Here is an 11,855-nt window from a genome sequence, read left to right as displayed (position 1 = left end):
TCCAAATATGAAATTAAATGGTCAAAATCTAAACTACTGCTCAAAAGTTTGGGATCAGTAAGACTTTTTTTAAAGAAGTCTTTTATGCTCATCAAGGCTGCATTTACTTGATCAAAAATAGTTTTTTTTATATTGCTAAATGTTATTACAATATAAAATAATGTTTTTTATTTTAATATACTTTAAAATATAATTTATTCCTGTGATGCAAAGCTGAATTTTCATCAGCCATTTCTCCAGTCTTCAGTGTCACATGGTCCTTCAGAAATTATACCAATATACTGATTTATTATTAGAATGATCAATGTTGGAAACAGTTGTGCTGAAAATGATTTTTTTGGAACCTGTGATTCTTTTTTTTTTTTCAGGATTCTGTGATTAATAACAAGTTACAAAAGAACAGCATTTTTTGAAAATATAAATCTAACAGTGTAAATCTATGCTATCACTTTTTTTAAATTAAACACATCCTTGCTGAATAATTTATTTTAAAGAAAGATTAAAAATGTACCAACCCCAAGCTTTTGAACAGTTGTGTATATTGTTAGAAAACACTTCTATTTTAAATAAATGCTGTTCTTTTTAACCATTTATTGATCAAAGAATACTGAAAAAGTATCACAGGTTTCCAAAAAATATTAAGCAGCACAACTGTTTCCAACATTGATAATAAATCAGTATATTAGAATGATTTCTGACGGATCATGTGACACTGAACACTCGAGTAATGATGCTGAAAATTCAGCTTTAATTACAGATTTAAAATACATTTTAATGTATATTAATATAGAAAAACATTGCTTTACATCATTTTCACAATATTATTTGTTTTCTGTATTTTGTATCAAGTACTTGAGCACATTTTAAACCCGACTGACTTCGGTTCATTCAGTGCGTTTGGTGAGTTGTCCGATTCATGTACACAACGAGACAGAGGTCAGCCACGTCTCATCTGTCAGCTCTCCTCAGTTTTCAGAAAGGTGACAGAATCAACCATCGGCCTTTTATCTCTGATGTTCAGAACAACAGAACTGATGTGTGATGCTGCTGAAGACATTGTGATGTTTCAGTGTCTGACATACAGATGAATTAAACCTGCCACTACATATCCATCTATCCATCCTCCAAACCGATGCTCACTGCTGTCATTTATGTTCTCTGTTAGCATTTATATTTATGTTATTATCCATCACAACAGAGCTGAGACCCAGGACTGTGCATGAACACACTGTACTGGACATTTTGATGGCTTTATCTTTAATAAATAAATAAGTGATTGAATGCTGAAGGTTCTGAGTGTAGATGAGACATGACTTACAGAAATTAGTCAAACATGCAGGAGAAAGAGCTGAGCTGTGGACAGGAGAGAATAACTCAACAGTAAATAATGAAAATAAAATAAGGACTGTTTGTTCTGTTTCCTATACGCCTCATTCCATTAGTAGAGTCAATGGCTGCAGCACATACACATCAGGAATGACTGGCCTGAACATCACATCCACAGATCAATCTTTCTTCACACAGAACTGTTCACTCATTTTTAAACTGGTAAGGTAAAAGTTATATGATTTAATTCAGCTGTACAACTCAACTACACAACTGTCAACAAACTGTCAGACTGGTTCATTTATTATGAATAACCTGATCCTTCAGTTTGAGTCCATCATGATTCAAATGAAAATGTGATAAAAGCCTTTCATTTGTAAAAGTTCAGTGGATTAATAAAAAAATAGATTTCTGTCAGGACCACTATCATCAAATAACTTACAATTAGCATACATTTTAGGTTGGAGGTATGGTTCTGTTCTGGACAAACACTAGGAGCAGGGAGAGCATAGATAACCCTCTCAAAACAAACTATATGCTGAATGTCCCACCAAGCACACGCTGACAGCAATCTAACTGAAACACCTTACGGAAGGAGAGTGCAGTGAAGGGCTGTTCTTCTTTATAAGCAGCAAGCCCCTTTAAAAGCAGTACCTGAAGAGTTTAAAGATGCAGAAACCCCACTAGGAATTGAAGTTTGCAGCAAACACAGCATACTGCAGCCATAGAAGCGAGCAAACAAACTGGTTCAGAGATTGTAGATTTAACCTGGCCTAAAGCTTCAGCATTCATTTAAAAACTCAAAAATCAACTCTTCAGTTTACCGGTTTGTCGCCTACCATTGACATTTGTGCTCATTGTGTTAAAATTCCTTAATCATAGCAAGTTGCAGTAATCAGAGAACTAGCATTCCCAATATCAGATGAGCCATAAGCAACAAGCATATTTCAAAAACAATCAGATGGCCTTAAACAACAGCTTAAACATTAGCTTCTTGCTGTTAAAAGTAACAACCAATAGCTTAAGCAACAGGCAGGTCTAGCAACAAACATGATGTATTGAACACTAGATAAACCATAACTAGAAAGCAAAATCCCAATACCATGTTACACTAAAATCAAGACCTTCTGAAATAGCATAGACTGGGGCAGTATGCCCTTACAGCGCTCTTTCCAGCTTCAATCCCATAACTGAGGTGCCCTTGAGCAAGGCACCAAACCCCCAATTGCTGGAGCAATGGCTGCCCACTGCCCAATGGCTGTTTGTTCACTTCTCACAGCTGTGTGTGTGTGTGCACTTGGATGGGTTAAACGCAGAGCACCAATTTTGGGTCACCATATTTGACAATACGTCACGACTTTAACTTTCAAGTATCAAGCACCTTTCCAATGCACTGGACAGCATTAAGTGACTTAAACAGTGTGTAGGAAATAATATTCAGCTAAATTAATAAAACAGCATCCTCAATACTAGACAAGCCATAAGCAGCAGGCCTGTTTCATATTAACTGCCCTAAACAACAGCCTGCTATGGTGAGTTTAATTGGGTAATGTTACCAGCGTGTCAAAAACCACCAATAAGCCTAAGCCTAAAGCAACAGCATGCCTAGCAAACAAACATGTTACTGAACTGTCTTAAACAACGAGCTATATTTGACGATAACATATTGCCAACATAGCATTATAGGCAATGAGAATGAAATAAGAAACTTAGCTTAGCTTTGTGAAGACATTCAGAGATGAATAAAGGGTGAAATTTCCAGTTCTTTGCTTCAACCCTTATTAATATCTTGCTTCTTCCAGCGGGGAAATCAGATCTTGTGTAAAGTGTTGTTGATGCAGTCACATTAGCACAACCTCAGCGATGAATTGTGGGTATTAAGTCCATGTTAATGATATATCTTTGCGACAGCAGTGTTTGCTCAGGTCGCTTCCGTGTCTATCAGCGTACATCAATAAACACGGCGAATTCGCCTTCAAGTTCACGAACCTGAATCTGCGGGGAAACACTTCTGAGTGAACGCTCCCTACGGAGATGGAATTCGCCGTATGATTATCTCCTGAGAAAGCCATAGCTGCTGAATAATGACTGAAAGGACCTTATAAAGGGAATTATGATTATGAACACTGTCCTCCATTTAATATCCAATCTTTGTGCACTAAAGTTTCAGGAAAAAAAACACTTTAAGAACTTTTTAGATTTGTTATTATGTTAGCACTATTTTCAGAATAACTTCAGTTGCTAGATGCTAAGTTCACTATCATTAGTCGGCTGCTTCCATGGCGCTTTAGTTTCGCCTCATGAACACATTTCATTTCATGTTTTCATTTAAGGCTTTAGTTTGAGTAATCCAGACTCATGTCACGGCCAATGTTGGGGAAAGTTACTTTTACAATGTTGCGTTACTCCCTAAAAAAGAAACTAATTACGTTACTTAGTTAGATTTTATGGAAAGTTGTGTTACTTTACCTTTAGGTTACTTTCACATCACCTTTTAAATCTGGACAGGGCTTGCTTGTTTGTTTTTAATATAAAAAGTTAGCAATTGTAAAAGCCCTTTCACACCAAAAAGTGAAACAAATAAGCCTAAGGATGAAGGAAAAGTAATTTCATGTCTGTACAGTAGAACTGTAGGAAAAGGAATTTCAACACCCTTCAGCAATGAGAAAAATGAAGCACAAATGTTAGTAAATCTAAAGTAAGTTTTGCTTATTAGGATGGGTAAATTGGACCAACAAAGGTCAGCAGCAAAGACATTGGTTAATAAAATGGGTTTAAAACATAAAGAAAACAAAAAGTAACTGGTGTTACTTTTTTGAAAAAGTAACTCAGATATTTTCTTGTAAATAAAAAAGTAATGCGTTACTTTACTAGTTACTTGAAAACAGTAATATTATTACGTAACTTGCATTACTTGTAATGCATTACCCCCAACACTGGTTACAGGTCTTGTCTAGTGCAGACACGGTGATCAACCACAGGACAAACTACAGTGGAGAAATACCGAAATAGCACAATCTTTGAACAAATCTAGACTCTCACCTCTGTTTCTGTGATTTTCCAGCATCAGCATCATCCTGAGCTCCATATAAACACAGCTGAACCCTTCAGGAATGAACTGGGCTGTACAATGCGGTGTCACTCCTGTTAATGTGTGTGAACACAACCAGATGAAACACTCAGAAGAGGAGTGACATCGCATTCTGCAGTGTGAATGCTGTCTATGTGAAGCAGGACAAATAACACTGAACCTAAAGAGATATTTTGATGCACATCAATTCTTTAAGCTGTCTTTGATGGGATGAACAAGGCCAGTGGTTCTTAACCTTTGTCAATCTATAGCCCCCCATTGTCCAACTTAATATTAAAAAGGTCCTTGGGCAAAAAATAATAGTTACTGAAGCATGATAAAATACAGCTTTTTAAAGCATTTTATATTAATAATATTTATTACTTTTAAGTCATCCCACAGCCCTCTAGTGGACACCAGCCCCTGTATAAGAAGCACAGGACTGGCCTTTTGTTTTAAATCACATAAATAAAGTTGGTTTTCGTTATTAAGTGAGGGTTAAAACAACACAACAGACGTTTCAAGATATTTTCACACAGCCATTTTTCATTAATAACGTCTTTCCATCACCTCTGTAATTACAGGAATATAGAAAAAAACATCACACGTAAACAGCCAGCTTCAAACATCTGAGGATTCATTGAAACTGTACACATGATTTCTCCAAAATGAGTAAACGAGAAGTTGAAGGGAGTGAGATAAATGCCGTGAAGGTTCAGGAAATCTCTTTCATCAAGAAAGAGGAGCGTTTGACCAACAAGATAAAAAATATATAAATTTTTAAATTCATGACACATATAAACAGTGTTGCACATGAAGATATTCACAGAGTCTTTATGATGTTCAGGGAATCTGTTGGCATGGCAATTTGCTACAATTTCCTCTGTCTATGTGCCTTAATTCCCACACCGGCCTTGAAAAACTGCAGAAGCACAAGAGTTTATCCCACAGTTCTTCTACATTCATTCCAACCTGTCCGATTCAGACACAAATAAGACATGAAGATCACATACACACACACACACACACACACACACACACACACACACACACACACACACACACACACACACACACACACACACACACACACACACACACACACACACGTCTCACACACACACACACACACACACACACACACACACACACACACACACACACACACACACGTCTCACACCAATGAGTCAGCACAGCAGACTGAGGGGGAATTCACTAAGAATGAGTTGCGATCACTGAAGCGTCGCCTGCGCAGGTTTAGGAGTTATGCGGCTCATGGAAAGGCTGTGACACACCAAACCCACATCAAACAACTAGCAGCGACTGAAGCTGACTGTGTTGTTGCCTCACGTCGTGTTTGTCTGGACTAAAAGTTGTGCCTGAACACACCACATAACTACAGTCTGCAGTCTACCAACTGTCTAAACCAGCAGGTATCGTATGAGCACTATTTGTCATTCAGAAAGGGAAACTAGGACTGCACATATACAAACCACCAACAACACTGCACTTGCTTACCATTTATGAATAAGTTTAATCACTTTCTTCATTCTTCACTTTCCGCTCATGCTGTTATGGAAATGTTTGCATATTGAAATGCACAGGTAGGATGACATAAAATTAGTCTTGCCTTCTTTGCTCCCTTTGATTCACTTTTTATTCATGTGCACTGACTTCTTCACCAAGCCGAACAGCCGATCAGAGTTCTGTCTCTCACTGACGGCACCAATTCAACATGCTCAATCGGCCAAGAAGTCATCGTCGGGGTCTGGCACTACAAAAACAAAGCTGACTGGCGCTCAATGATGGCCCGATGTTGGTGTGACCTTAACGGCACAAAGGCTCCCGCACAACCTGTGCCGAGCACAAACTGTTTCTGTCTCGTGGGTCGACTCGAGGAGGAGGATGGAGGAGACCACCATGATCTGACAAACCTTCCTGTGACTCATCTGTCCACCACTGTGATCCTCCACTGCACTGTGTGCCTGCATATACAGCCAGTTATAATGCTCTTCTGCATTTGATAAATAACTGCTACAACAGAAACCATCTCTTCTGAATTAACATCTGGATGAAGTGATAGTGCAACAATAAAGCCGAAAATATACCTAGTTTTTGTATGTGTATGCATGTTCTCTAGAAATATTCATCTTAGTCAACAGTGTCCATTTGACTCCAGAAGTGATGACTGATAAAAATATATTTTTATATTTTTGCTGCTCTCTCTTAACACCCTCACACAAGCGCTTGTCAACGCAGCCATCTGTTATTGTTGCAGTCGTCACTATTGTGCTGTTCTGTCTCTTTAGTTTTGTTTGTGAAACAATGGCCCAGACCAGTGTCGCCACCTTGTAGAACAACTGATTAGTGCAAAAACAATGTCAATGCGGCCAATACAATAAACATTTTTAGTAAAGACCTAGTTACTGGGTTTGCCAGTATTAAATCAGCAGAAATGAGCAAAAACATGCAGAGACTAATGTATAATTCATGCCTTTAAAGGGATAGTTCACCCAAAAATGAAAATTTGATGTTTATCTGCTTACCCCCAGGGCATCCAAGATGTAGGTGACTTTGTTTCTTCAGCAGAACACAAACGAAGATTTTTAATCAAAACCGGTGCAGTCTGTCATATAATGGAACTGGATGGGCACCAGACCTTTAAAAGTTAACAAAAACATGCACAGACAAATCCAAATTACACCCTGCGGCTCGTGACGATACATTGATGTCCTAAGACACGAAATTATCGTTTTTTGTGAGAAACTGAACAGTATTTATATAAATTTTTACTTCTGATACAGCGCCACGTCCATCTGTCCTGAGCACAAGCTCATCATCCGGCTTGTTACACGTGTAGCGCTCTGGTGTAGAATACGCAAACGCTGGAAGGGGAAATCAGGGTGTAATTTGGATTTGTCTGTGCATGTTTCGTTTTACTTTTAAAGGTTTGGTACCCATCTACTGCCATTATATGACTGACAGACTGCACTGCTTTGAGTTAAGAATCTTCATTTGTGTTCGGCTGAAGAAACAAATTCACCTACATCTTGGATGCTCTGGGGGTAAGCAGATAAACATCACATTTTCATTTTTGGGTGAACTATCCCTTTAAAGGCATGAATTATACATTAGTCTCTGCATGTTTTTGCTCATTTCTGCTGATTTTTGAATGGCGGTTGACATGCTTATTATCCTGGTATCAACTATTTCAGACAAAAAGCTACAAACTGGACCACATTTTACACTAGTATGCAAATATCCAAAAAGTCAATGCACGTGTGTGACCTATGCATACAAAGTATGCGTGTCTCCAAAAATCAGGTGGTGCACATACAGTGCACACATACTATTCATGAATGAAATTTAAATCACATCCACTGAACACAGACCCATGCATACACGTAAAAACCAAAGTATACTTTGGCCTAACTGCAGCAGGCAAATTTTGTGCAAAGGCGCAAAGTACAAAAAACCTACTTTACTGAGAAATTAGATATGTTTCTGCCAAAACCCAAGGGTCATTAGAGAGATTTGACAGGTTTTTTGTGCTGAAATACTGCGTCTAGAGTGGCACAACCAATTTGTGAATTCACCCCCTGAATGCTGTGTCTGTTCTGGATATGGCAAGGCGAATAACAATAATAAAAAAACATATTCAGAGTCATGCAGGATGGAGTATATAACTGTACGTTTCGGCCCCTATACAGTACTCTCCATAACCCACTCCGAGCTCTCGTTGGTGCCTTTGCTCCCGCCGCTGTCCCCTTCTTCATCGCACTGCAGCAGCATGCCGTTAACCGACAGACTGCGTTTAGTCCAGATGCTGCTGATCCGGCGCGGGTACGAGCACAGCTGCTGCGCCGTGGACACCGTGAAGTCGCCCATGTCGAACGAATGGCTCCTCTTGGGTTTGGAGTCCAGAGGCAACATGAGCAACTTGCTTAGCCGCGAGTCCAGCGTCCGGCCCAACAGAGGCTCCTTGTCCGTCTGGCCCGCCGGGGCCGAGGCACCAGCCGCGCTAGCCGTGCTCGCCGGGCCCCCGGACGGCCGCGGCTCTTTGGCCTGTCCCCGAAGCTCCAGTGACGTGAAGGCCCCTAGAAGCTGGTCTAAGTTGTTGCGGGGCTTGGGAGGCGCGGACCTCCAGATGTTGGCCAGAGCACTGTTGGGGCTGTAGGACGTGGGATCTGCAGAACCTGAAGAGGAAGAGGAGGAGGAAGAGGACACGCTGCTCTGGAGAGAGCCACACTTGAATTCGACCACTTCGTCCTGCATGGTGACTCTGGGCTTTGGTGCCAGCAGAGGAACTCCGTTCTGCCCCGGCCTCCCTCCGTTGGTTTGAGAGTACGTTTCGCTGACGTTGCTCAGCTTGCTGGCGGGGGTTTGACCGCCCCCTCCGCCGTCCCCCGCCTTGTAGCGCACCATCAGGATGACGATGAACACCAGCAGCGTGGCCACGATCACTCCGCCCACCACCAGGATCATGGTGCCGCCCAGCAGCTGCCCGTGTAGAGACTGGCACTGTGGATACTCGTCCCGGGTGTAGAACTGCACGCAGCCCACCACGTTGGTGGCAGTGAGCGTCGTGGCGGAGTCGTCCCAGGCGGCCAGAACACACAGGTCATACAGAGTCCCAGATACCAGGTTGGTGACATGGAAGGCCTTACTGGAGGAAGGAATCATCCTACAAACACACAATGACAAACTTATTAACTATTGCACATCAAACACTGTTCACATCAACTGAACCAATATCTAAACTTCAGAAATGTGCTTTATATACTTCTCAGAAATATACTTAAAATGACTTTTAAGTATACTTGACTTATACTATATACTATACTTTAATAAATTCGAGCTTTACTTGTGCTCTGATAATCTGTGTTTCCATTGTTATACGCTAGGGGCGCTATTGCACATCTTCTGAACAGAATTTCCAAAACTCAAGTGAAGAAGAAACCGAAACAACAGATGCTTCCACATGTAATCTAACACAATCATCAGACATAAAACAGCATTAAAACCACAGATATGGAAAACTGTGTAACGTTATGGAATAAAATGTCGACCCCTGAAGAGGTAATAATGACTGTCAAGCTTTGGGGTGTTAAATAGTCTTTTTTTAGCTTTTTGTTCAAAATGTTGTTTATTTATTTTTTATTTATGAAACTTACCCACATTCAAGTGTTTATAAAAAAAGAATGCATGAAGCTAGAATAAAATGTTTTTGTTTGCAAGCAGATACCCTGTTCTTTCTTTTGATGTTTTGTTCAGATATTTATATAACAAAATATATACACATTAACACCTAAATAGGGATGAAGTAGTATACTTAGAATATGATGTAAAGTTCACTTAAAGAAAACTTACGAGTATACTTGTAGTATAAAACTACTAAACTAGTAGTTTACTGAGACTATACTTTAAAGTGTACTAAATAGGCATAATTAGTATACTATCCATTAAATTTTAGTATACTTTCAGTAAAAACTGAAAACATAGTTGTAAACTAGTTATGTACTCAAAGTTTACTACTTTTATATACTAGAAAGTGGGCCAATTTAGTCCCTAGGAGTATTGAAATAGTACACTTAAAAGTATACTACTAGTACACTGATATTTGTATACTTACTACATAAAGTATACTTAAAATATATTTGAACTTTACTTAAGTATACTTAATAAATAAACTACAAGTATACTTCTTTTTGATAAGAGCTGCCATGTCTCAGATTGAAATTGTTTTCCTAGAGCCCCAAACACTGAATTGATTTGATTAAAGAGATGTGCAATCAAACACACCAGATTGAGGTCTTGGAGTCTCTACTAATGAGCTGATGAGTTGAATCAGGTGTGTTTGATTAAGCAAACCGTGCAGTGTTTGGAGCTCAATGAACAGGGTTAGGAACCACTGACCTAGGCTACGTTTACATTAATCCGGATACATTTGAAAACGGAGTTTTCATTTTAAAACGCTCTCCGTCCACACTAGTGTTTCCAAGCGTTTTCCAAAAGTTTCTTATCCACACTGAAACATAGGCAAACATCAAATTTGCCTTACTGCGCATGCGTAAATCCTCCAAAATTATACAGAGGTAATACGTTTTCACGCAATTCTTCTGGCGGGATAATTTACGGAAATATCTCATCATCCACTGACGCGTCTATATCGCGCTCATTCATATTTGATCTGAAAAGCAGCTGTCGTCATGTTTTGCAGGACAGTAACTGTGAGTAAATTTTCTGTCATCATTTTAGGACTGTAATTTGAAGAGTGTACAAGGTAAATCTCTTTAGCAGCAGTGTGACAGTGAATAGCACAGACACAATTACTGCTGTAAACATAGATATCTATTGGTACGATATGCGTCACATGACTATAAATATGCGTCATCGTTTTCAAAAGCCTCCATTTTCACAGTCCACACTACAACGTGAAAACAGCGTTTTCAAATTTATCCACTTTGGCCGGAGTTTTTAGAAATAATCGTTTTCTGTGATTAAAAACGGGGTTTTCGTGTAAATGAGAGGCCAAACCGCAGGGAAATATCTGCGTCTTCCCTTCGTGTAAACAGGGCTCTAGAAGTTCCCCAATTGTAAATATGACTTTGCTCAATCATTCATGTGCTCAGAACTCATAATTGTGTGATTATTCATTTAGCAGATGCTTTTTTATGCAGAGCAGAAAACGAGAGGATGAAAATTTAGACAGCAGCAGATGCTACAGTGCACTTTGCACTTACATGTCATCCTAAATTACGAAAAACGACTTGAAATTCAACTGATATCACAGACACGTAAAAAAAAAAAACGCATTACATTTTTACAAACCACAATGGCTGGGAATCCATTTTAAATCAGATTTTAAAAATGTGCCTAAAGTGTCAGATTAGATTTCAACCATTTGTTGACACTTGGGACGTGCACAGGGTGACGCCAATAGTCCAAATGCACTATTTTCACTCCTTCCCCGTAAAGTAAACAAAGATGGCAAATGTCTAAATTAGATTTGTTCCAGTCTGATTGATGGTAGCTGCTAGTGGCCCAACACAATAAACATTTTTAGTAAAGACCTACTTACTGGACTTGCCAGTACTAAAGGCATTAATTCTATATTAGTCTACGCACGTTATTTCTAATTTCTTCAGCATTTTCTGCTCAGATACTGCAAATTTTTATCCTGGTATCAATTATTTCAGACAAAAAGCTACAAACTTGACCAGATTTTACACTAGTAGTCAAAATGTCCAAAAGTGTTGCTTACCCATCAACTAAACATGTCTGGACAGCTCTTATTTTTCCGTGAACTTCACTTAAGTTCCTCCCTGCTGAGCTGACAGCCAACAGTAATTGGCTTTACTTCTTCTACCCATCTGTGCTGCTGCCGTGAGCAGATGGCCTATCCGATATCACAGACGTATATTAATGAAGAAATGATCTTAAGCCATAGTGCAGGAA

The 11,855-nt window shown here is 39.3% G+C and overlaps 1 protein-coding gene across 1 annotated transcript in view; it reads right to left on the bottom strand.

Annotated features, from left to right (window-relative positions):
• Positions 1-4,756: 4,756 nt before the first annotated feature.
• Positions 4,757-11,855, bottom strand: part of lrfn2b (leucine rich repeat and fibronectin type III domain containing 2b) — a 103,481-nt gene continuing 96,382 nt past the window's right edge. Inside the window, exon 4 of the mRNA XM_073816837.1 lies at positions 4,757-9,081. Within this exon, the coding sequence (XP_073672938.1) occupies positions 8,100-9,081 (982 nt within the window). The 3' untranslated portion in view covers positions 4,757-8,099. The remainder of the gene's footprint in view (positions 9,082-11,855) is intronic.

The sequence above is a fragment of the Garra rufa genome, chromosome 13 (assembly GCF_049309525.1).
Source record: "Garra rufa chromosome 13, GarRuf1.0, whole genome shotgun sequence".
In the NCBI taxonomy this organism is placed as follows: Eukaryota; Metazoa; Chordata; class Actinopteri; order Cypriniformes; family Cyprinidae; genus Garra; species Garra rufa.
The sequence above is the reverse complement of the archived record's forward strand: the minus strand, read 5'-3'. Positions and strand labels throughout refer to the sequence as shown.